Genomic DNA, 26,371 nt, shown 5'->3' on the forward strand with positions numbered 1-26,371 from the left:
CAAAATATTGGCCTAGGACATTTTCATTGCCTAGTTTTCAAACTTCCTATACCTACAGCTATAGAATTCGTTTTAAAAACTGAAAACATGAATAAACATTTATTAATTTGTGCAAGTTTGACGATTCTTCTAACCATAGTGAGTGAACAATAGATAAAGGTACCTAATTCCGCCGCCTTAATTATAATAGTTTTTACATAAATTTTTCCATTTTTTAAATTCAGAATGGTCAAATGATACAATACGCCAACAGATTCAAGAATCTCACCATTGAGTCTGAAAATGAAAGTGTCCATTCGGTCGCCATAAAAATATACCAAGATAAAAGAGAACATAAGGCAGATGTGACAGTGAATGTTACCAAGGATATTAATGGTAAAAGCGTAAGTTGTTTTTTTTTTAAACAACCTATCGCATTGTAATTTTGCACTCAGTCAGCAAATAAACGGTCATTTTTTTTTCAATTTTTCCTCTCATCATGAAGATTGAAGTTATTGTGCACAGATGTTCGTTCGAAAAATCTGACTGCGAAAATTTTCAAAGATGGATGTTTATTAAAAATTTGAAAACAATTGTTTACATGAAGAATCAAATATGGACTCCGTTATTCGATCACATAACACCCAAATTCGATATTCCATTAGTCAAAAAAGTATAAATTTGAGTAAAACTTAAAAATAAATATGTAAAATTTATAGATTATTAATTTTATTATGAAGCATACGTTTCCAAAACGCACTAAGTCCATTTTTAAGATTTTTGAGATATCAACGCCATCTATTATAAAATTGCTTCCCGAATGCAACGGTGTATCACGTTTTAAGAAAAAATGAATATTTCCATGAGAAATGAGGGATTGAAAACCATGTGTGTCATTTCTACGTTTCCAAAATGCACTAAGTCCATAAAAAAATAAATTCATGATGAAAAATTTTGTTATTTCAATGCGATCTTGTTTGTATTTTACATTTTGGTGTCGACAAAAGAAGAATAGTTTTCTTTTTTGATTTTTTTAATAAATTTTTCAACTAAATGGTTTTCTTTATTGATTTTTTTCCCTTTTTGTTAATTTAAGAGTAAACGAATCTATGAAGTAATCAGAATAAAGAGTATTATTATGAAAAAAATTAGTTTCAACTCAGATCTTCTAGAACGAGAATAATACTTTTCCAAACGGCACTAACTACTATCGTTTTCAGCATTTTTCATTCACCTAGAGATATATTACGTTTCCAAAGGGCACTAAGTCCACAGGTTTGCAACATAACACGTGCTCTACTGCCGCACCAAAGTGAATTTCTTTTTTTTTCAAAATGGAGTTAGTATTGGAAAGAATACACAAAGCAATTTTGCTAGGGTAGAATGTGAAACCACGCGATGTACTAGTCTGACACAGTTTTTTGTGTTTATCTCAAAATCAAAAAAATGGACTTAGTGCGTTTTGGAAACGTATGCTTCATTTATTTATTACATTTTTTTACAGAATATTTATCGAACATCAGACGCGTCTCTTGATGCAAAAGCAATAATAACTTGGTATCCTGAATGTGTGAATTACTTTTGGCGAGCCGATGTTATAATGAGAGATCAAATGGATAAGAAAGCTTTCATAATGAAGCTGGAATTTATTGTTTTTACCTTTGTTGAGGGAATTAAAAAAAGGACCGAGGAGGTACTCGAAATCGAAAACAAGAATAGGAAAACATAATAAAGTAAATTAATTATGATTTTTTTGTAAATAATTATTTGATATAAAGAGTCTTTAATTTTTATCGTTAATACAAATTTGAAAAATATTCTAATTCCTTATTAATTAACCTGTCTTGAACAAGGTTTTGATTGAAACGAAGAGGTTTTTTTCCTAATTTTTGCTTATTTTGTTGTTTTAGTTACTCATTGACAAAGAAATTGAGCTTATGCTAGGTTAGGTAGCTCCTTATTTTTGGGCTCAATATTTTCAAAAAATTGGTCGAAAAATGCGATTGGGCAACTACAACTCTGAGAATCATTTCTTCTGATACTCATAAGTCGACTTTCTTGGGGTTTAGGTTCGATTTCGAATCTGTGAATCCAAAATGGGAATTTTCGGGCTCAAAATTTTCGATAAATTGTCCAAAAATGGTCGAATAATGTGATTGGTGAGCTATAACTTTAGGAATCGTGTTTTCTAGTCACAAGTCTTATTTTCAAAATTTTGGTCTCACTTTTGAGTCTGTGCATCCAAAAAGATATTTTTTGGACACAAAATTTTTTTAAAAAATGATCAAAAATGATCAAAAAATAAGTTAATAAACAATTCTGATAAGAAAAAGGGTTCATTTTACTGCTGTATTTTTTTCAAATAGGTATTCACCAGGTACTTACTCGTGGTATCAAATTGTATCAAGATGTGCAAAAGTTGAAAAATTGAAAACCGTAAAAAATAAATAACATGAGAAATCATTCACTACAAATCTAATTGCAATATATAACACAAAGCAATGAGCATATTATTATAGTCTTGCTTACCTACGGATTCATTTTGATGACAAATGTTCATATAATTATCCAACCTATCTTCCTAAATAGGTATTCCGTCCAATAATTAACCAATTAACCGCACCAATTATCTCTATTTACCATTTAGAATTTAGATATACATACACGATTTTTTCTACAAAACAAATATTTATCGTTGCATCTAAATTACAAAATTGTAATCATCTTCTAAATGAATTTTACCTAAGTCGAGCTTCTGGTTTCCTGCTCAAACAATTATTTCTCTGAATTCTACGGTGGATTTTTTCGAATGAAATCCAGCAATCAAGTGTACAAATGGCTAACAATAGGAAATTTATATTTTATATTAGTTTTCATTGTGCATTTATGGCATTATTTTTGATTCTTCGAATTCGAAATGCGGTAGGTAAATTTTCTTCGCTTAAATCAGATTTCGTTGCACTGCAATTAGGTATATTTTAATTCGTATATATTAATCGAAATCGACATTTTTGATTGGATTAGGATTCTCAAAAAGTTCGTTTTGCTACAAGATTTCGAAACTTTAGCGTGGCTTCTGAAACAGACAGTATGTATTTGATAAATATGACCATTTTCCAACACGGTATGGAGCATAGATTAGCGGTTTACATGAATTTCACCAAAAATATCGTATCAAAAAACGTTAGTAATCTAAATACCTTTACCTACCTTACCTACGTATACAAATATCCTAATTAGGTATTCGATAAGGATAAAAATATAATCTAGCTCATTTAAATTTTCTAGATACATGTCATCGTGCAACGTTGCACTTACGAAAGATTCAGCTGCGAGTATTTTCAAACGTGGAAATTTAATGAAAATATCAAAGCTATCTTATACATGAAAAATCAAATCTGGACTCCGATATTTCAAAATCTAACGCCAAGGTTAACTTTCCCCGTTGTGCAGAAAGTGAGTACCTAGTATAGCTTTTTTCAAGAAATTCTCGATGGAAATTTTTCGCAACATTTATTCTATTGCAGGGCATTTATCGAGCCAATAATGCGACTTTGAATACGGATGCTTTGATGTTGTTTTATTCGGAAGCTGCGAAGTATTACTTTAAAGCAGAGGGGATTCTTTACGATAAAGATGAAAAGAAAGCTGGCATTGTATTTTTCGAAGTAGGAGTTTTCGAATACGTTGAACGAAATCGTAAACAAGATAAGGGATAGAGTAATTTAAAACTTATGCGAAATAAATGTATCGTATTCTCTTATCAAACTAAATAAATTTGACAAAAATTCTGATTGATTTGTTCGTTGGTGTATTATTACCTACGTTAATATGATTATTCATTCGTCTCTTATTGATCGTTTTTCATAATAAGCTAGTTCGGTTACGTTATACTAATCAATCAAAATACTCCATCAAACATTAATAATTGCGTGTTTAAAGGGCTCAGATCCAAATTCTACACATCCGGTTCGGTTCTCCGGTGCTTTATCAGATCACGAATACAATTTCAATTAGGAAAATGTCCTTCGCTAGTTAGAAAAAATATTGCTCTCGTTCGTTACCTTGTTATGATTCGTGATTCGCGATACAGTACAGCTGATGGATTAAAATTCAGTAAAATATCGAGTAGGTAAGTCGTATGATCACTTCATTTTTCATAAATGATACCTATAATACGTATTATAAATAATAATGCTGAAATCGTTCGTAGAATAATTATAATAAAGCTTTGTTTACGCAAATAAATTACACAGCATTAATATAAATTATAAAAAAATCATAAAAATTAAATAAAAATAGTTTGATTTGTAAACATAAACACAATATATAAAACGTTTAAATTGACTAGAAATCATACCACAAATTGTAATAAAAAACAAAACCAAAAATAATATTATGAAATGCAAGATATAAATACGTATACAGAAAGTATATAAGTTGAATAAAAAACATTAAGTAATCACCTGACCAGTTCAGTGATGCTTTTTAGAAATGAAACATTAAAATAATAATGAGTATAAGACGTTCGTAGAGATAAAATAATTAAAAATTAAGCAAATTCGATGGCACATATCGTCACAAAATAAATCAATACCATCAGTCTCGTCGTAAAAAAAACGTATATAATTTATTTAACGAGATTATTCGGGCTTCCTGCGTTCGTTTGTAAAAGCACATCTTGACTGTACTTGAGGTAATTGGTCAAATATCGGTAGCACAAATAAACGATACACACCAAGTACACCTTTAAAATACACGAATGAATTAATATTTCACGTTCGAAGTAATCTTAAAACAATTAATCTTACTTTGATAAACAGGGCGAGCAGAATATACGCGCAAGTGAAAACGATCTTCTGATAGAATCCGAAATGGAGAACGAATTGCTGAAATGGGGCATTGTACAATTCACCGAAGAATTCCGTAATACTCGACGACATAACAAAATATACGCCGATGATGGTTCTACAGGAATAAATTAATATTTGAGTATCAGTATAGTTCGTAACGTCGTAGTAATGGGAAAATCAATATCTCGAGATACTCACATATCGAACAGAATATCGAATATTTGAAGAAAAAAGAAGGGCAAAATGAGAGGTGATTTTTTCTTCGTTGCACCGCAGATCAGCGAAACCGTAGCTACGAGAGATAATGCACTCATCAACATCCAAACTTTCGATTCGTTGGCTGCAAAGATACATAAGATCAAAATGTAATATAAAGATTGTTAGATTGGGATCTAAATTAATGGTAGTATTTTTACCAGTGCTAATCGATTGCAAATCAGAATATCCGTCGTAGTCGTGTTTGACTCTCTGAACAGTTAGATCAGAATCTCTGTTTCTCATCAGTGGCAATGTCGTTAGTGTTGGGGAATCGCAGTAGTAAGTAGGAACTATATAGGTTGCAACGACGAATAGGAAAAATCCCATGATGTGAATCGCCTATGACAAGATAAATATATTGTAAATGGAAATGAAACGAGTGAATACAACGTTAAATGTTTTAAATTCAATTAAACTCACAAGATGCCATAATCCAACGATGATAGTGGCTGTTCGAACATGACAACAACCAAAACACTTCCACTGATTGATCGATTTCAGGTTACAAACAGGATCGCTGAATTTAATGGGTGATTTGAATATCATGTTATAGATGAGGAATCTGAAATGAATCAATCGATAGGGCTGATAGAACAGCTACAATTTCGAAATGAAGATGAAAATATGATAAAATACTCACTTGAAGTTGTGTTTCTTACTCGAAGAACTTCGGTAGGGTAATTTAACGTTGCTTCAAAAGTAACTTGATGCAAATTTAGGGAAAGAAGTACAGAAAATTGAACGTAAAACCGAACAATTATGTAATTTTCTCAATAATTCAGTGTTATCACTAATTAATTATTCATTCTTCATTTCTATTTGTTTTTGTTTTGTTTAATTTTTCTCAAAACACAAGAGTAATTTGGTAACCCCTGAAAATTGAGAAGTTAGAATGTGCAACACTAGAGAGCGCCGTTATCTTTGAAATTTTTTAATTTTTTTAAAGGATGAAAGAAAAATAATTATGACTATTATTTTCTGCGTCTCGTTGGTCGTTGAACTTTCATCTTGAATATTAAGTTGAATATTTTAAAATCAATGAACACATTGAGAGTAAGTACACATAATCAACTCAATTATTCAATTGAATGATGTGCATTGACATTGACTAGAGCAGAGCAATTGAGCATCGAGCAGAAAATAGAAAATACTAAATGTAAATGTAAGTACAACAGCACGATTTCTTTTGGCTCTGCTCTGAGAAGGCTTCCTGGAATCTCCCGTCAGTCGCTGAAAATTCTTGGCATTTATACTTACTATCACTCTGCATGAATAAACAAAAAAAAATCAATATACATAGGTATGTATAGTTTCAGACTTTCAGTTTCCAGTTCGCAAGGAAACTTTCGAAATTCGCGCGAATTGCTGTGTCTGGTCTAAAACCAACCCTCAAGTCCGCATTTCAGCATTTTGAGCTATTCATGATGCCTCTAGGAAATATCCATGCCTTCTGAAGCAAATTCAAAATTTTGGAGAAATTGAAAATCACCCTGGAGGCTTCAGAATGGCTTGAAAGGGTGAAATTCGGATTCCGGAGGGTTAGTTAGTTTCATTTCAGGACTAATTTTCATCATTTTTGCTAATTGAGTACGTACCTACCTATTTTTTTCGAAAAGAGCATTAATCAGTGAAATAGACAATTTTGAATTTTCAAAAGTTCTTTCATCAAAAAATCAAAATTTTTATTACATAGGTACAGGCACTTCTCTGGCGGTGCTTGTGATAAGATTACCTACATATGTAATCTGATTTTGATTATCTTGTAAGTTGTATGTGTCATACTTCATTTTAAAAAATGCTGTTTAAACCCTGCTGTGAATATTGTCCCGCTACGAATGTTCCCTGCTACATTAATTTCGCGCGATGAATTTTCCTAACACCCAAAAATTTACCACCTTAACGTGGCCTCTTCTACATTATAAAAAAGTCCTGCCTACTTGTATCTCACTCTACCGCAAATGTTTCCACAATATGAAGTGCTCGTTTCAAAATCACTCCCTTTAGATAGCGAGCGGTTATTTTGTGTACTCAGCCAGGCATTGTTTGTACATATGTATTACCAAATATATAGATAAAATTATTGCCTAGGTATCTAACGTAAAACGTATGAACAACAATGATAATTTAAATGAGCGGTAGGTGGCAATCTGGCCAAGTAGGTCACCTTTATCATACCACAGCGACACGTCGAGTATAGTGGTAGTGGTGTCCTGTTTTGCGTCTTTTTTTCGTGGTTTCTTTTCCTCTCTGAGCCCTTATTTATTGGTGATTTGTGCTAAGAATGGAGTGCATTTAAAACCTTTGATTTTTCATGATGTAGTCGATTACTTTTAGAACGAACGAGTGTTTAGAATTTCTCTCAAACTAATTCAGACATCATTTTCAACTTCGCCTAGTTTCTATTCAATGTTGGTCCTAGCTAGAAGTGATATAGAAAGACCTGGACACAAATTTTGAAATGGATGTAAATAAGAGGTAAGGAAGCATGTACGAAAATTACCTTAATAGAAATGTATTTTTCGGTAAAAAAAAAAAAAACAATGAAGTAGGTAGCTTTTATTATTATACTTACGGCAAAATTCTCGATTGTTCAAATGCTCACATTCAAGATATAGAACTATATACAAGTTTTTCTGTAAATCGACTAGGTACCTACGTAAATGCGGGACCTTGTAGACCATCATTTTTTCAAAAATTGGATTTTTGTATTATCTGGTTGCTTAGAATTCAGTAAAAAAAATTGCCTACGTGGCCCTGCATTTATGTAAACGATATGTCTATTCGTAGGTCTAGGTACATATACCTATGTTACATGCTTACACCTTTGCTCTTATGTGCTAATTTTCATAGTTTACCATCAGAACGTTAAACCTGACTGCTGCAAATTATTTTCTTACAGTACAAGATATGGTCCAAATGATGAAGATGAATTCATTCCTCCCTGACATACTTTTCGAAAATTTTGATCACATAATTATGGATGAGTAATTCCGAGAAGACGCAGATTACCTTATTTAGAGGGCAAGATTCGAATCGCTGCTTAACAACAGATATAAATACGAGACACCTTCAGTTGTTTGTGAACCAGAGAGGTATGGAAATTTTACTTGCATTATGACAAGCAATGTTTCTCGTTTAAGTTTCACTTTTTGATAAACTTTTCATGTGTTAATCACTATAACAATTGGTACATAATTTTTTTAATGAAAATAATGTTTTACCGGAAGCTTTTTAAATGTATAGGTACTTGTATATAGAAATATCGATGCTGATCAATGTAGGTATATACATAGAAGTACTATACTTATACTTGTAATTCCTGAAGTAGGCATATTATTACCTTAGTAAAGGAAGAGTAGTCTTCCAAAACAAAGATTCAAAAAATGTGTCTATGAATTTTCTGCTTATAGGGTGTAATACACACCACAAAATGTTATAATCATTCAAAGCAACCTTAGTAGGTACCTATTCCTTTTGGAAATTCGGCTACGATACTATAAAAATAATGCCACAACAATTAATAATATTACAAAATAATTATGAACGAAGTAATAATTGTTATAAAAACTATAAAAAATTGATGAAAAGTATGGGCTTATACCTATACCCTAAAAAATACTGGTGTATAGAAAGGTAGGTATGATATAAAAAGCTCCCAAATATTCATTCTCGTTTTTCAAAATAAATTGAACAGAACTGACGTGAGATACTTCCTCAAGTACCTATATGTTGTCACAGTTATAAATCACGATGAATATTAAGTATTTTTCATGCACCAGTAGGCATAATATTATTTTAAAAAAGACCACAGCCGATTCAATTTTCTGAATGATTATGGCCGATTGACGATAACTCAAGCTAAAGCTCCAGATGTTCGATTAACGCTGTAACTTTTGACACACGTGTGCAAGATCCGTACCTTCTTTAATTGAAATGGATAAATAATCAATCGCGTAATTCAATTCCAATTAAAGGTGTCTTTTGTTCAGAACCTTAATTCAAAGTCACTTCCTTGGATTTTTTTGCTATATTCTGAACATATGAGGGATTGTGCGGGAGGGAAGGTGTAAAGTCAGAGGGATCGGGTCGAAAAAAATCATCTGATTTTGAACTTAACGCTTTCAAGATACTTACATTTAAGTTTGAGTAATAATAACAATAATACATATAAAAAGTTTATAAATTAAGTACTTTGAAACCAAGTGAGAAAGTTTATAAAATTACAAAATATATTGCAAACAAAGTACCTACATAATAAAATCTATAAAACTATAAAAAATTAGGAAATAATAACATCATTCAAAGTGACGAACTTTAGTATTTCTTTTGGAAATTGGGCTACGAAAATGATGCCTCAACAGTAAATAATAGGTACCTATTACAAAATAATTAATTTAATTATGAACAAAGTAATATTCACTAGGTACCTACTTCGTTCATAACAAACTCTGTTGAAAATTGCACATTACAGTTATCATAATGTCTAGAATTAATACCTACATTTCATTGAAGGAAATGTAATGTTTTTCACATTTCACTACTCCAGCATAATAATACATATGTATAACCTGCACAATCCTTTTTTTGAGAACAGATAATTGATCTTTTTGCATCGAAATGCGGACCCATTTTCAGTTTTTTATTTTCATAAAACATTCGCCACTTCTTCCATGAACAAAAATATACTGCAAGTGGTCTTATAAAACACTGAATATAAATGGCTGAATCTTACATTGTGGCCTACTTTCTGCCTCAACAACTCCTTTATGACAAGGGAACTTCCCGAAGGTGTGACACGCCGATCGAAAAAATTTTTTCACAGGCGGATAGAGCATCAAAAAATATATTATGAGCCAAAATTTTAGCTGCTGAGGTTCACATGGGGGAAACTTATGGGGGTTTGAATATCGAAAAATCGCAAAAATACACAAAAATACACTGAAAAAAATATAAAAATTGAAATCATTCGGCACCCTGTTCACTTCAGCAGCTAATTTTTTGGCCACGATCTACCATCGATATATGACGCCTTATGGTGGACAAGTCGCCGCGATCTGCGTGTAACACCTTGGGGGTGAATTTTTCCCCACCCCCTAATTTTGGGCGAAACTTTCGAAAGAAAATCTGGGGCATGTGATATATCGAATTGTATGTTTTTTGTGACGCTGAATACGAATATGACGTCAGATTTTTGATTGCGGACAAGTCGCTGCAATCCGTGTGTAACACCTTCGGGATGAATTTTTCACTTATTGAAAAGAATAAAGAAATGAAAAATCAAAATAACTCGTCATCCTGTTTGCTTTGCAGCTATTTTTTTTTTTTTATCATGAGCCATCGTCGATATAATAATGTCCAAGGATGGACAAGTCGCCAAGATTCGCTTGTGACACCCGAGGGATGATTTTTTTACTCGTAAAAAATGATATCATTTTTAATAATTTTTGGTTTGCACAAAAATTCATTATTCATGTTCAAAAGCAAAAAAAAATTAATTATACCTACATTTTCTGTCAAAAATTAACTCGTAAAAACAAAAATTGTGAAGAAAAGTTTTTAAAAAACTTGAGCCCGAGGTGCGATTTGATCTCCGCATCTTCTGATCAATAATCTCGCACCATGTGCCACCGGGCTAGCGCTGCAGTTTGCCAGAATGAGTTTTTTGACAGTATACACGTTGCTAAACAGCGTCGAAAACTACCTCCCCCCTCCCCATCACGCACGTGTACGTATTACGTGTACTATTTCATGTGTTGCACGAACAAAACACTTTTTTGAACTTTTAACCCTTTGGGGAGGTACTGGGGGCAGTGGATGGGGTCCAATCAAAAATCTGACGTCTTATTCGTGTTCAGCGTCGCCAAAAACATACAATTCGATATATCACATGCCCCAGATTTTTTTTCAAAAGTTTCGCCCAAAATTAGGGGATGGGAAAAATTCATCTTCAATATGTTACATTGTTACACACACGGATCGAAGCGACTTGTCCAATCAAAAATCTGACGTCATATTCGTATTCAGCGTCACCAAAAACATACAATTCGATATATCACATGCCCCAGATTTTCTTTCGAAAGTTTCGCCCAAAATTAGGGGGTGGGGAAAAATTCACCCCCAAGGTGTTACACGCAGATCGCGGCGACTTGTCCACCATAAGGCGTCATATATCGATGGTAGATCGTGGCCAAAAAATTAGCTGCTGAAGTGAATAGTGGTGTTAAAAAATATCGATAGTATCGATACTTGGCTGTATTCGATACTTATCGATACTTTTTGAGCGAGTATCGAATACAAAATTTCGTTAAAATTTAGCAAAAATGGTGCAAAATATGGTTAAAACTTCCTCAAAATGCGAGTAAAAGCATGAAAAAAACAAAAATACCAAAAACTGTTCAAATTTTTGTGAAATTCCAGCTGTTGTCAAATTGTCACTGTATTTTTCGTTTTTTCCTCTGGGCCATGGCCCATGGTAAAAAAAAAAAACACCGGCAAAAATGTGAAAAATTGGGGGTATCGATCGATACTTTTGGAGAATCATTCGATACTAATCGATACCTTTTTTCGACGATACTTAACACCACTAGAAGTGAACAGGGTGCCGAATGATTTCAATTTTTATATTTTTTTCAGTGTATTTTTGTGTATTTTTGCGATTTTTCGATATTCAAACCCCCATAAATTTCCCCCATGTGAACCTCAGCAGCTAAAATTTTGGCTCATAATATATTTTTTGATGCTCTATCCGCCTGTGAAAAATTTTTTTCGATCGGCGTGTCACACCTTGTGAGTTGATTTGATTTTATGAAGATTATATATGGTTAGATTATGGAAGTAAATTTGATTGCACTGTGCAGTCCATATTTTAATTTGTAGGTACCTACTGATTTTGACATCAAAACAAAATTTTCACAAATCGATGAAGTATTAATAAATTTGAACATAAATATTTAATTTTTGAAAATATCTGATAGAAAAAATCATGTGTGATGTTCTCCAAGAAAAGATATTAGGCTTTGTCTTTTCAGGCGTTCGTTGGTAATGCAGAACAAGAATATTCGATTTTTCAAATTAAATCGTTCAAAATAAACTTGGGTATTCATTTTGGAAATTCGACTATAAAAATAATACCACAACAGTAGATAATATTAAGTTACAAATTACAAAACAATTATATGAACGAAGTATTAATAAATGTTACGAAACAAAACTATAAAAAATTAGGTAATGAAAAATCGAATTATAGCTTTTCAAACATAAAAGTCTATTAAACAAAATATAAAATTACATAAACGTTTCAGCTAAATGAATGATCATTTTAAATTTCGGAAACTCGAATCAAAATCACTCTGTTGGCCTATATTGAAAGAAAGTCAATGAATAAATCAAGCTTTACACTATTGTGTGTCGTTTTCTTTCATTAAGTAAACTCTAAATATTACATCAGATATGATGAAAAATACAATCATTCGATTAAGAAAATTCATATTGAAGAACAAAAATGCACACTTACAGAAATTGCTTTTCAAAGGTATTCAAAAACTGTGATTCTGAATTTTTGCGTTGATAAACACTATAATATAATTTATAAAGTACCATGATTTTTTGTAATTCGAATCATAAATTTTAATCACGTTGGTATACGATTGTATTGCCGGATGATTTCCATGAGTGTAATATAAATGTCAATGTTTCTGCTGAGGTATATTACAGGCATACACGACAATATGAACGCAACTAATTAAAATAGATACCTATAAAGTAATTGCAATTTTATAGCTAACAATAAGCTCCTCCCTATGAGCCGTAAAAACTGTACAATAATACAAACAAAAATATTTAAGAAATCTACAAAAAATGTCGAAAACAAATGAATTTCAAGTTTGAGTAGGTATAATAACAACAATATAAAAAGTTTAAAAATTATTTTGAAAACGAGTGAGAAATTTATAAAAAAATAATTGTTAACGAAGTAGGTACCTACCTACATAATAAAATATTATAAAACTATAAAAAATTAATGAAAAATCAAATCAATTATTAATAAGCAAATTCTCTGCATTTTTCTTACTTTCCTCGGTGTCTCAGACTGAATGAGCATTGAGCAGGATTGACATTTTTTTTTTTGACGGAAAAAGTCGATGGTATATCGCGAAAAATTAGGTACCTATCTGTATCTTCCTATTACATATTATGATACTTATCTACATACTTTTATTTTATTCTATGTACGTATACAGATTTTAATCACTCAATAGGTAAAGTTCTCATGTATTGTTGAAATGTATTTTTTTGTTACTAAATTTTCATTATCACTCTCTTTTTTTATTTTGTAACTTTAGTAATAGATACTGCATCTACTTGTATGAATGTACGCTTGTTGTAAAATGGGCCATTTTAAAAATTAAACATTTTATTTTAAATTGGTTTCTATTTTCTCCAACGAACTGAAAACTACGTGTGTTGAGGATGTATACAGCCTAAGGAATGCCAAAATTCGAAAAATCAACTCCGGAAGCTGAACAATTGAACATATTTATTTTTGTTTTCCCGTCAGTGGCGTCAGTTGTCTATACGTAGGGTAGGAGTACAATAGGTACAGGTGTAAGTACATAGGTAGGTACATCAAAGGGGTGTTACAAGGTAGATATTAGATACAGACAGTAAGTATGACTTTTCGATGAGTATAAGTAGGTAGTATAACGATCGGTACCCTTGAAAAAAATCTGTAGTTTGATTTTGATACGAATTCAAAAATTATTTACATTTTAAAAAAGATAATTTTGAGATAGAAAATTCACAACAATATTGAAGTGTAGATTTTAATATTTATTCCTGTTGAGGTGTTGATATTTTGCATTTATCTATATCTCATCTGTTCGTGAGTTTATATTTGACACCCCTGTAAGTATTAATAATTTTAGTTTTTTTATTAATATTATTCGATTTCCTTCCTATTTGTTCGTTGAAATTGAAAAGTCTTACTTGAAGTAGGTATGTCTCAATAACTTCAAAATTTTGGATTTTTTCGATGTGATCAAATTTTGTTTTTGTTTTCGTACTTCTGGTTCTCGGTTTTTTATTATTTACTTGACACTTGACCATATTTTCAGAAATTATAGCCTATGTAGATTCATCTCAATTTTAAATTTATGCCACATTTAAAATTTGATTTTTGTGCCTGCTTGATTGATACTGAAAATTAGATTTAATTTTTTTTTAATATTTTTTTATTTATAAAAAAAAGTCTGAAAATTGAGTAAGTCAAGTGCAACACCAGAGAGCGCTTTTGTAGGGCTATTTATTATCACTTTGGTTATCACTATTTTTTGAAATATTTGAAAAATTTTCAAAGCAGACCATTAGACCATTTCCCGCGTCTCTCGCGTTGAACTTTCAAGTTTCAGTTTCTTCATAAATGTTTTAAATTAATTAACGCCTTGAAAGTAAATACCGATGGGTAATTAATTAAATCATCTGTAGTTGAAAACATCAAGCTTTTCCCCCTGAACTGATAAGGATTCCTGGAACCTCCCATCAGTCGTATCTGCCATCAGAGTTTCATTTGCAAAACAGCAATAGGTAAATTACATTTTCATTGTTCTAAATCTGTTTTGGATCTTATCTTCATCAAGTCTGTAATCCAATCTTACTTCATCTCGTTAATAGATTTTGTTGGTTCTTGCCGATAGAGCAGGCGTTCAACGCTCAACCTGTAAAGATCATAGCTAGATGTGCCATTCCAGAATAAGATGATGATGCAGTGAAAGGTTAGTAGCCCGTTCTTTTGATTCATCATTATTAACATACCTACCGATGTATTGCTGAAATAACTACCTGTACTGAGATTGATACAGATAGAGAAACACGAGATGGTCTTGACTTATTCTGAAATCTGAATCATGTTTCAGGAAATCTCTGTTGGGTTGCTTATTTGTTCTATCACTGCTTCAGCATCGAACTGCCTTGATTTTTGTAGCTGACAACTGAAAATGGATATTCGGAAATACCTGTGCGATTGGGAACTCGATGAAGACTTCATCGACGAGATTGACAGATTCGCTGTTTGGAGTGAGACACTTTAACTTGGCATTTATTCGTAGAGTGTTTCATGTTTCGGTTTAATATCGTTGATAATTTTGCTTCAAGGAGGCTGTAATACCCCTGAGTTTGGGAATGCTTTCTTCGTGATGAAAAATCTAGACGTTTATGCGGCAGGAGTAAGCTCAAGCTCAAAAAACACTAACAAACCGGTGCTTCTTCCTTCATTATGTGGCAGAAGAATCAAAAGTACGTATAGTTCATCATTTTATTCATATCTTGAGCTTGACTAGGTATACATTAGTACGTCGTGAAAATGAAGTGTTACAGTCATAGATGTTGAGCTACTTGCGAATTATTGGATTATATGTACTTGGTAATTTATTAGATAGGTATACTATACGTAGTAATTTTATAATCTTTCAGAATTTGTTGCCGAAGATACTAGAGTTCTTGTTTGTACTGAGGAAGGTGAAGTTTTTGGTTATGGATCGTGGTTCTCTCGTAATAAAATTTTTATCATGAATATGCCTCAGAAAGTATCCTCCCTGGAGGGTTTGCGTATAGTGGATATCGCAATTGGACCACAGTCAAACTGTCTAGCTTTACGTGATGATGGAAAGGTATACCTAGTAGACTGATCTAAAAAAAATATATATTATGTTTCATTTGCTAACATTGCCTATCTATTTATTATAGATTGAAGTATTCGATTTCGCCGTTCCACTAAAATATCTAGTGGACACTTCACCCGCAGCAGATACGAAACCGTTGAATATATTTAATGTAACCGGCCATATTTATGTTTCATTATTGGAGAATGGGAAGGTAAAACGTAACTGCATATGTGGTGAATTTCAACCATAGTTTAGGTACAATATAGATATAAGTTTGCATACAAGTGAAATTAACTGTTACAGATGATGAAGATAGATACCAGTATCGATGATTTTTTACCTAACCCGAGTGCCAAGAAATTCAAGAAAAATACTTGCGAAGTGATGAATTATCCAAAAGCTGATGCCGGTAAAATTAAAAAAATCATTCCTGGATTTCCACATATACAATATGTTCTGGATGAATATGGTCTGTTATTTGTGATAAGCTACGATGTACAAGGAGAGCTCAAACTTCAAGAATTTCAAGTCAATTCGTGTTTCCCCGAAAAGTTTGTTTCACTCCACCTATTTTAGAATAATGATGAGAGTTACGTAACCGATTTTATTAAATAATAAGTGCTATGTTTTCCTTTGTATAGGATTGTTGATGTTGCTGGTAGTCGTCTTTGTTCTCTAACAGCTGTGTTGACTGAAAAAGGCAACGTTTATATGTGGGGAAGAGGCCGAGGTAAAACTAAATGATTGAAAACTTCATACATTTTAAAACTGGTATCGATCGTTATGTTCATTGTTTTAGGTGCATCCATTTCAAACCCTACGCTTACGCCATTCAAGACCCTTCATGAAGTTTTCCTTCATTATTCGATGCCATTGTCGACCTATAAACTAATGAACGTTGACGAATTGCTTTCTGAGCCGAGTCATGCTAACCGGACGAGAACGAATGATCAGCAGAATTTCTTTATTGATATGTTCAAAAATGCATTTGATAAACAGGTGAGGTTTTCGAAATTCGAACCAGTAATACTTGAGTTTTTCTATTCAACGTTTGTTCAATAACATGGATAATTTTTTAATCTTCAGACACTATGCGATTTATTCGTAGAAGTAGGAGGTAATACAATTCCAGTCCACAAATCAGTTCTAGCCTTGAGATGTAAACATTTCGTGGAAGTATTTCAGAAAGATTGGCCCGAAGAGAAACCGATGTGAGTAGATACCTATTTATTACATTGTAATTTCTGAAATTGAGATACTTGGACAACGAACAATGAAAATATAATTGAAATTATTGTTACAGTATTGTAGAAATTAAAGACGGTGATTTCAAAGTGTATAAAGCTTTCCTTGAGTACCTATATACGGACCAAATTGACACTTCGTTATCCTTCAACGACATTTTAGGTATGAAGAAGCAGGACATTTTACCTATCCGGTGTCCTTGTTCAGAGGACCTTTTTCTACTTGTTCTAATGTTTGTTTATTTTACAGAATTGCTCAACTTGGCGAATAAATATCATTCAGAACAGTTGGCCGAACGTTGTGTACTATTGATTCAGTCCAATATTACCGTCGAAAGTGTTATTTTATTATACGTACGTGCCACTGTGATGATCAAAGACACCACGATGAAGAAAATTTTCGATCAATTAAAGGATTCCTGCGTAAGATTTACTGCAGACCATGAAAATATAGTTGTAATATCTGACGAATTCGCTAAGATGGATTCAGATATGGCGAGAGAGTTAATCATAGATGTTTGCAAAAGTAGATGTAAGAATTGAAATGTATTCGAAGTCTTATTACGAAGTAGATACCTTACCTAGGTCTGTTTCTAAACCTGCGTGTGCTCAGTGCTGTCAGCTGTGTTCGTTTTTAATGTGATTTTTTAGAAACGTGTTTTACTATGCTCAGTTTTGTTAATTTTATGTTTAATTTAGTTACTACGTTGAGTTGTTTTCATTTCGATTATGTTTCTTTCGTAATAAAAGTTGATTTTCATTTTTTCAAATGATGATCGTAAATTTAATTTACGTGTTCAAACTTGTAATGAAATGTAATGTTGTAAATTGAATGAGTGAATCATAAGTTCATTGAATGAATTGTGATTCACGATTTGACGATTCCTGCAGAGGTGCGCATACTTTGGAACCGAAAGGGATCAAGATCAAAATTCACAAGTTCACAATCACAATTTTCCGGCGTCAGCATCAGGTTTATATCAGGTATTTATGTATGTCATGTTATGAAAAAAAATTCCTGACTGTCTACGTTGCTCATAATCCATCTACTGTCTTATGCAAAATTTCATCTCATCATTCACGTCGATTCATAAAATGTTCAATTTACTCGTCGCAGTGGAATGAAGTGAAAGGTGTAAGGTCAGTATTTTATCAGATTTATCATTGCTAATATTTATTTCTGTTGATATTTTCTTCAGCATATCTTGTTCATGAATACATACATGACAGAGAAACTAAAATAGATATTCATTTGACTTATTTAAAATCATCAATTTCTGAAGCTGTCTGTGTGGTTGAAAATTTTGTATCCTATGTTGAATTTTTTACAGTTTTGCTCGTGATTGCATTGTATTGGGCTGTTCTGTGTTGTACATTGTCGAGGTGTTACATGATAAGCTTCGTTAATTAATTCGATTGATTATCTAGTGTATACAAATGGATATCCATAAGTACCTTTGCGAATGGAATTTAAGCGATGATTTCATTGAACGAATCGAAACTTTCGCCGTGTGGAGTAAGTTGAGTAAATTTTGTACGATTTTGTGATCGACATTGTGTAATATCATCGAGAATTTTGCAGGAAATGGTTATGCTAGGGATGCGATTTTCGTCACAAAAACCCATGAAGTTTATGCTGGTGGGGATATCATAGAACTCTGCTGTGAAGAGGCATCAATAAACATTTCCAACCCAAACGTAGACGTTTATGAACCAGTGAAGCTATCTGCGTTGTGTGGCAAACGAATCAAAAGTATCGTATAATTCATTATTTTCATTTTGCCATCCATTTCTTTAAAAGAAAGTGTAACAGTATAAAACTTACACAATTATTGAAAATATTGAATGTAATTTTGGCCATGTATTAGGTAAGGTATCTGTTTATTATTCATTTTTCAGAATTTATAATCGGAATTGGTGAGGTTTTCATTTGTACTGAGGAGGGAGATGTGTTCGGTTATGGATATCGTTATGGTCACGATAAAATTCCTTCTAAATATGTTTTTCCTGAGAAAGTTTCCCAGCTGCAAGGATTGTGTGTGATTGACATCGCCATAGGAAGAGGAGAAAGTTTGGCTTTATGTGATAATGGAGAGGTAAAATGGGGTACATCTAAAAAAATGTGTCAACACAAAAGTATTTTATTTTTTAAACGATCATTTGTGAATATTTTATTGCCATTGTTTACAGCTGTATTCATTCAAATTTGGTGTGCTAATCAGACGCCTGGTGAATATTAATGTTACACATTATGCAAAACCATTGAACATATTTTATACGTCAGAAGACTGTTACATTTCATTAATGGAGAATGGAAGAGTAATTATTATCATTATTTTTTCAAATAATGCATTTATTTATTGTCATTTTCATTTTCATGAATTGCTAAATTCTCGTTAATATTGTCACCGAATTTGTCTACTTATCTCGACGAATGGTTACACCTTACACCATTCAAATGAAATCATCGTCTTACAATGATTTTAGGGCGAGGGTTTGAAAAATTTCAAAATTGAAAAGAGCCATGATTGCTTTTGAATATTTTACAGAATTGATTTTTTTGGTGCCTTGTATCTACCTCCGCTTGTTCAAATTATGGACCCTTAGTGTTTTATTAGACGTATGGATCGAGAAATTCCCTACTTTTAGAAAATGTACAGTTATTTGATGCATGCATCAGGTTTTGTAACTGTATCTTTCAGGTGATGAAGCTGATTTACGAACACGATAATGAATATTGCCCGCTTAGTGGTGTTTTTGAGAACAACATGAGGAATCACGCCGAAGTTATAGGTTTTCAAAAAGCTATCGATCATGGTAAAATTGAAAAAATAGCTTGCAGCAGTTCACATGTGCTAGCTCTGGATGAATATGGCCGTTTATTTGTGGCTGGTAGCAATTCTTGTGGGCGACTTGGACTTGATAAAGATGAAAAGTACCATGGAGACAAATTTGAACGCAATTCATTTTTTACTGAAAAGTAAGTCACGAGTGATTCTGTAATCGAAATTCGATGGTAAAAGGTAAAATTCTCATGTTATCGTGTTTTTCTCCTCGCAGAATCATCGACATTGCTGTCAGTGGTGGCCTATCAGCTGCGTTGACGGTAAGCGGTAAAGTATACATGTGGGGTTTCGGCCGATGTAAGAAATCAGAAATTCTAGACTTCATATCGTTTCAATTACATACAGATTAAAACTGATACCAATTAAAATGTTGATGCTTTCAGGCGAATCCATTTTTATACCTAAGCTAACGCCGTTAGAATCGTTTCATGAAGTTTTCTTTTATTATGGAACGTATTTGACAACTTATAAACCAATCACCGTTCACGAATTATCATCCGTAACTTCTAACTCAGTGAAAACCCTTGACATTGCTACCTCTAAAATCAAGCAAATTGAACGTCCGCTCTCAGATGCCCAAAATGTACTGATTGATGCTTTCAAAAAAGCATTTGACGATCCGGTGAGTTATGCAAACCAATAAGTACCTGCCCAATTTTTTTAATTCAGTAATTTTGATTTCCATACTTTGACATATCCAATAATAATTTTTTCGTTCTTAGAAATTCTGCGACTTATTCATCGTAGTGGAAGGTAAAACGATTCCAGTCCATAGATCAATATTATCCCTACGATGTGAACATTTTGCGGAAATTTTTCAAAAAAGTTTGCCGATTGAAAATCCAAGGTGAATATGTTTTACATATTGATACAGTATATGTATTTTTATAGGCAGCTTCAGTGCATAAAATAACATATAAACTAGGTGGCACCAGTGCCACTCAGTGATGGCTTACTGCCACCCAGTGAACTACAATTGTGCCTGAGGGCACAATCGCTAAATTTCATTCGACAATTCGGCAAAATTTCGGATAAGAGGATGAAAGAAAAACATTATTTTTCACTTATTGAAACACAAATTTTCGAAAACTTTTGCCCTCGCTTCGCTCTGGCTTGTATTCTTTTTTTTTCGAAGTCAAAATGGAAATTTCTAAAAAAAAAAATCAAGTTTTAAAGCCGAAAAATAAACTCTTCATCCTCACATAAAAACCATCGTTTTTATGCCTCTCGAAATACATAGGCTACAAATTTTCATAAGTTTTTGCTCAAGCCTGTTCTTATCTTTTTCAAAATTAACTTCCTAAGAAAAACATCATTCCAATAAATAAACTACTCGCATTAAAGAAACCCTCGTTTTTAGGCATCTCAAAATGAAAATTTTTGAAGCTCTCGCCCTCACTTCTCTCGGACCAATTTGTTTCTCATTTTAAAATGAAGAAATTTCACATTTGAGGCTTCCAAAAATCCCCCTCTCCCCAAAATAAAAATGTTCATAAGTTACATTAAATGTAAAGTATAATGTATATCAATTGGCAAAATTGATATTTTTTTACTGCATCATTCGACAAATTTTCAGTCGACCCCCCTCCTCAAAAAACTAAAAATACCTTCTGCTTTAGAATGGGACTAGAGATGTGCACTTTTCAGAAAAGTAATTTTGGTGAAATGAAAAGTGAAAAGTTCTTTGAAAAGTGTGAAAAGTTGTGAAAAGTGTGAAAAGTAAATTGTGTGCGTCTCATTTTAAAGCTCTCTGTAAGAGCTTCAAATTGATGTATTTTTTGCCTATCTAAAACACACAAAAAAAGAAAATCATTATTTTTCTCCTAATTAATCGAATAGTGGTAGTTTTGAGCCTTTCTAGAGCCTCTAAATTTTTGGGTTTTTCAGTTTTGTAAAAATGTTGTGAAAAATATCTAAAATAGGTGCTGAATTGCGAAGGTGGAGGAGTGGAGAGAGTGAAACTTGATATTTGACTTCATCAATGTGGTCAGTGATCTCTGATGAGTAAATTGATTGGTCACTCGCTTTTTTTTTTTAGTGAAAACTGAAAAGTGCAATGAAAAGTAGGAACTTTTCTTTTCAACTTTTCATTGAAAGAAAAGTACTTTTCACTTTTCACTTTTCAGACTGCACATCTCTAAATGGGACCCAACATGATATCTGTCCCGTGCTAGCATGGCTCTCGACCTTTTTTTTTTTTTTTCATTAGGGACGTATTGTTTGATGATGAAAAATTATGGCTACTGCCATCCAGCGGATATTTTTTATCTTATGCTCTGGGCAGCTTCGTATACTGAAATTCACTTACAGTGTTTTAGAAATCGAAGACGGTGATTTCAAAGTTTATAAAGCTTTGCTCAAATTCTTATATACGGATGAAATCGACGATACGTTATCCTTCAACGAGATTACAGGTACTGAAAAGCAAATTGAATCGCCCTCTTTTAAGCAAACTTTCTGTCATGTTCTAATGTTCATTTATATCCCGCAGAATTACTCAACTTGGCCAATAAATATAATGTAGAACAGTTGGCCGAGTGTTGCGTACGACTCATACAATCCGATATTACCGCTGAGAATGTTGTTTCTCTGTACGAACGTGTGCATGTGATGAGTAAAGCAACAAAGATGAAAAATGTTTTTGATCAATTGCAAAAATTCTGCGTGAAGTTTACCGTGGACAATGATACGGCGATCGTTTTATCAGACGAATTTGCTAAGCTAAATGGAGAAATGGCTAAAGAATTTATTGTTGAAGTTTTTAAATACAAATCCAATTCTAAGAATTGAAATGTGCCACCGATTAGAAGTAGTATATCTACGTCTTTTCCAAGCTTACTTATCATTTTTCTGTGATGTAAGTGATATTATTTTTATAATGCTCAATGTTTTTATTCTATTTTTAATTTGTTACGTTGCGTGGCGTTTTGTTTGAAATATGTTTCTTTTGTAATAAAAATTAATTTCTCATTTTTAAATTGTGATGATTACCTACTTATATAATATTTTGTGTCTAAAATGAGAGTGACTCGTGAGATCGTGAGTTGAGCAGAAAAATCGCTGAGAATCAAGAATGACGAAGAGAAAATAAAAACTAGAATGAAAATCTGCCCTGCGAAGAGATATTTACCTAACGTTGAAAAAATTGTTGTAGTTATGTTCACTGTTCAGACTTCAGAGTGAAAATTGGGTTTCATTTTTTTCAATTTTTGAAGGGTGTCACTGTCAGAGTCATAAATAATTGTAAATTGCTCAATTTAAATACGTGTTTAAACGTGTACACGTACAGTGAGTGAGAGTGAATCATTGAATTAATTGAATATGTTCATTGAAATTATTGAATGTGATTCACCGATTCCTTGCATAGGTACGCGTACTTTGGGAATCCCCGAAAAAAAACCACCTGTTATCACTGTTATCATTTTTTAGAAAAAACATAAATTTTACCATTTTTTTCGGCATTTGTGCTTGGTAATGTACCTCGTGTATTATTAAATTAATTATATTAAAGACGTTGGAAATATATACTCTTGTGAAGACTCTTTTGCTGGATCTATCCATCTCAGATCAGTCGTTTCTGATAACTATCATTTTCCTGTAGAAAAGTAAGTAATATATTTCACTCATTTTTTTGCTGTTTGCAATCTATTTGCAATCTCCAATCACGTGTTATTCTTACTTCATTTCTTTGCCAGGTTTTTCATTCAGACACCGATAGAAAACACATAAAATCAAATAAGGTCATAGCTAAGCCGTCTCAGAATTGAACAAAAATATCTCATGTTCAATCGTAGGTTCGATTTTCTTAGCTGAACATTATGGATATTCGAAAATACCTTTGCGATTGGGAATTCAGTGATGATTTCATTCAACGAATTGATACTTTCGCCGTTTGGAGTAAGATATTTTGAACCACCACATTCTATTTTTTTCCTAAAATACCTGCTTAATGTAATATTCTTTATTTAAGGGAACAATGTTGCTGATCTGGGAAACGCTCTGTTTGTCATGAAGAATCGTGATATATATGCGGCGGGGGATATTATCGAGCGTTGCCGAAATGATTCTACGTTAGCGGACTCTGGCACGAAGACAAATGTTCATGAACCGATGCTGCTTTGTTTATTGAATGGCAAAAAAATTAAAAGTAATTTATTTACATCTTACTACACGTTTTGAAAACTATACTTGAGCTATTCAGTCATTTATCGAATACTTATTTCATCGTTCTTCAGAATTTGTATTTGGTATCAGTCAAGTTTTCATTTGTACCGAGGAAGGCGAAGTTTTCGGGTATGGATATCGTCGCAATTACAACGCAGCTCCTTCCCAATACGTTTTACCTCAGAAAGTATCCGAACTTCAAGGATTGCGAGTAATTGACATGGCAATGGGACCACGAGGACAATGCTTAGCTTTATGTGATAATGGAAAGGTATAAATATAAGGCTACTTTTAAAAAAAAATGTTCATAATATTTCATCTAATCCGCGAATATTATTATAGATTCGAGTATTTGAATTTGGCCTTCTGAAAGGATATCTGATCAATACTTCATCGGTAGCAGATGCGAAACCATTAAATATACTTCATGTGGCTGAGGACAGTTATGTTTCATTGTTGGAGAATGGAAAAGTAATTATATTTCTTTTCAAAGTAACCTCATACATTATTTTATCAAATATGAGGCTATTTATTCGTGAAATGCAATTTTTCAGGTAATGAGAGTAGAAGTCAATATCAATGATCCTCTCGTTTGCGAAGTAATGAGTTTTGAAACTGCGGATCATGGTAAAATTAAAAAAGTGATTACCGGACCATATGCTCTGGATGAATATGGTCATTTATTTGTGATTAGCCGCTCTATGACGGACGAGAAGTTAAGACTTTATAAATCCGACCACAATTCAACGTTTGGCGAAAAGTTCGTTTCGAATGATTTTGTACTTGAAATACGATTGTGAAATGCCTATAATGTTGACTATTTTTCTTCCGTAGGATTATTGATATTGCTGCGAGTCGGTTTTGTTCTCTAAGGGCTGCGTTGACTGAAAGTGGCAAGGTGTATATGTGGGGCAAAGGCCGAGGTAAAAAATTGAAATTTTATTACTTTCAAAATAAACGTATTCATTTCATGTTCAGTATTAATTGATTTTTTCGTATTTTTAGGTGCTTCCATTTTGAAACCCATGCTTACACCGTTCAGATCCCTTCATGAAGTTTTTTTGCATTATTCAATGCCGTTGGTAACTTATGAAATGGTGAATGTTCGCGAATTTTCTCCTCTTGAACCAATGAACAACTTCAATATAGCTGGACCTCAAACTAAACAGGATAAATACACGATGACAGAAGCGCAGAATTTATTCATTGATACGTTCAAAGAAGCATTCGATGATCCGGTAAAGATTTTATAATTTTTTGTTCAGCTATACGGATTTCCTGCTTCATATTTTTTGTGTTAATTTGATATAATGTTTTTTTCTTTAGAAATTCTGTGATTTATTTATCGTCGTCGAAGGTAAAACGATCCCAGTTCATAGATCGGTGTTATCCCTAAGATGTGGACATTTTGCGGAAGTGTTTCAGAAACAGTGGCCGGATGAGAAACCGTGGTAAGTTTTGTGCTTTGGTTTACTTTTCATACTACGAATTACATAAATGAAATGACTGAAATTCGTGTTCAGTGTTCTAGAAATTGACGACGGCGATTTTAAAGTCTACAAAGCGTTCCTCAAATACCTATATACCGATCAACTCGACACTACATTATCCTTCAACGAGATGATAGGTACGATTCTATAATATGAAATCAGAGTAGCTACGTTTAAATCAACTCAACGTGTTTTAATTTTTTCTACCTCTTGCAGAATTACTCAACTTGGCAAACAAATATAATTCAAAATCGCTGGCCGAACGTTGCGCATATTTGGTGCAGTCCAATATTACCGCTAAAAATCTAGTATCGTTATACGAACGTGTAGCTGTGATGAGTAAAACAACAACGATGAAAAACATCTTCGATCAATTGAAAGACTCCTGCGTAAAGTTTACCGCTGATAATGAAACCGATGTTGTGATCTCAGACGAATTTGCCAAGTTGGATTCAAATATGGCGAAAGAATTAATCGTGGAAGTGTGCAAGAAACGTATTTTTAAGAATTAAAGTTAGTTCAATTATTAAAGACTGCGTAACTTAGGTTTATTTCCTAACCTACATTCGCCTATTTTCTGTGATTTGAATACTTATTATTTTATTGTGATGCTCAATTTTTTTAATTCGATTTTTAATTTAGTTATGTTGCGTAGTTTTTCATTTTAAATACGTATGTTTCTTTTATAGGTAATATAGATCAATTTTTCATATTTTTAAACGCTGTGATGATTTTATAATTTTACGTGTAGGTACCTAAAATGAGAGTGACTCGTGAGTCGAACAGAATGAGATCTAAAGAAGATATATTTAGTACTTATTTAGAAAATTGTTGTACCTAGGTATGTTCAGAGTGAAAACTGGAATTAAAGTTCAAGTT

At 32.7% G+C, this 26,371-nt stretch overlaps 5 protein-coding genes and 1 long non-coding RNA gene across 7 annotated transcripts; 5 read left to right on the top strand and 1 right to left on the bottom strand.

The window, feature by feature from the left end:
• The first annotated feature begins 2,711 nt into the window (after positions 1-2,711).
• LOC135837584 (uncharacterized) lies at positions 2,712-3,886 on the top strand. Its single transcript, XM_065352908.1, has 4 exons — positions 2,712-2,901; positions 3,004-3,162; positions 3,268-3,435; positions 3,507-3,886. The coding sequence occupies exons 1-4, from the start codon at positions 2,815-2,817 to the stop codon at positions 3,696-3,698; spliced, it is 606 nt and encodes a 201-aa protein (XP_065208980.1). The 5' UTR covers positions 2,712-2,814; the 3' UTR covers positions 3,699-3,886.
• A 296-nt stretch (positions 3,887-4,182) lies between these two features.
• LOC135837583 (lysosomal-associated transmembrane protein 4B) lies at positions 4,183-5,905 on the bottom strand. Its single transcript, XM_065352907.1, has 6 exons — positions 5,731-5,905; positions 5,511-5,652; positions 5,249-5,429; positions 5,031-5,172; positions 4,791-4,947; positions 4,183-4,726 (listed from the first exon to the last, which is right to left on the bottom strand). The coding sequence occupies exons 2-6, from the start codon at positions 5,634-5,636 to the stop codon at positions 4,610-4,612; spliced, it is 723 nt and encodes a 240-aa protein (XP_065208979.1). The 5' UTR covers positions 5,637-5,652; positions 5,731-5,905; the 3' UTR covers positions 4,183-4,609.
• Positions 5,906-6,702: 797 nt separating this feature from the next.
• LOC135837585 (uncharacterized) lies at positions 6,703-13,513 on the top strand. The gene is made up of 2 exons (XR_010557214.1): positions 6,703-7,565; positions 7,990-13,513. It is a non-coding gene; the product is annotated as an uncharacterized LOC135837585 (long non-coding RNA).
• Positions 13,514-14,408: 895 nt separating this feature from the next.
• Positions 14,409-17,762, top strand: LOC135837587 (RCC1 and BTB domain-containing protein 1-like). 2 transcript variants are annotated; one of them, XM_065352911.1, is made up of 12 exons: positions 14,409-14,672; positions 14,760-14,860; positions 15,002-15,161; positions 15,240-15,380; positions 15,558-15,754; positions 15,831-15,959; positions 16,052-16,299; positions 16,390-16,478; positions 16,548-16,747; positions 16,835-16,959; positions 17,052-17,155; positions 17,243-17,762. In XM_065352911.1, the coding sequence occupies exons 3-12, from the start codon at positions 15,083-15,085 to the stop codon at positions 17,533-17,535; spliced, it is 1,605 nt and encodes a 534-aa protein (XP_065208983.1). In that variant the 5' UTR covers positions 14,409-14,672; positions 14,760-14,860; positions 15,002-15,082; the 3' UTR covers positions 17,536-17,762. The 2 variants fall into 2 exon arrangements, with proteins under 2 accessions (XP_065208983.1, XP_065208984.1); XM_065352912.1 differs by having other exon boundaries at positions 14,783-14,860.
• Positions 17,763-17,871: 109 nt separating this feature from the next.
• Positions 17,872-22,816, top strand: LOC135837588 (RCC1 and BTB domain-containing protein 1-like). Its single transcript, XM_065352913.1, has 12 exons — positions 17,872-17,976; positions 18,110-18,127; positions 18,421-18,508; positions 18,575-18,745; positions 18,892-19,088; positions 19,183-19,311; positions 19,695-19,972; positions 20,053-20,135; positions 20,222-20,460; positions 20,561-20,685; positions 22,149-22,252; positions 22,330-22,816. Exons 3-12 carry the CDS (start codon positions 18,430-18,432, stop codon positions 22,626-22,628), a joined length of 1,704 nt encoding a protein of 567 aa, XP_065208985.1. The 5' UTR covers positions 17,872-17,976; positions 18,110-18,127; positions 18,421-18,429; the 3' UTR covers positions 22,629-22,816.
• Positions 22,817-23,240: 424 nt separating this feature from the next.
• Positions 23,241-26,117, top strand: LOC135837586 (RCC1 and BTB domain-containing protein 1-like). The gene is made up of 11 exons (XM_065352910.1): positions 23,241-23,443; positions 23,534-23,735; positions 23,809-23,985; positions 24,074-24,273; positions 24,345-24,473; positions 24,557-24,762; positions 24,837-24,925; positions 25,008-25,240; positions 25,329-25,453; positions 25,526-25,629; positions 25,709-26,117. Exons 2-11 carry the CDS (start codon positions 23,657-23,659, stop codon positions 26,002-26,004), a joined length of 1,638 nt encoding a protein of 545 aa, XP_065208982.1. The 5' UTR covers positions 23,241-23,443; positions 23,534-23,656; the 3' UTR covers positions 26,005-26,117.
• Positions 26,118-26,371: the final 254 nt, after the last annotated feature.

The sequence above is a fragment of the Planococcus citri genome, chromosome 2 (assembly GCF_950023065.1).
Source record: "Planococcus citri chromosome 2, ihPlaCitr1.1, whole genome shotgun sequence".
Taxonomy (NCBI): Eukaryota; Metazoa; Arthropoda; class Insecta; order Hemiptera; family Pseudococcidae; genus Planococcus; species Planococcus citri.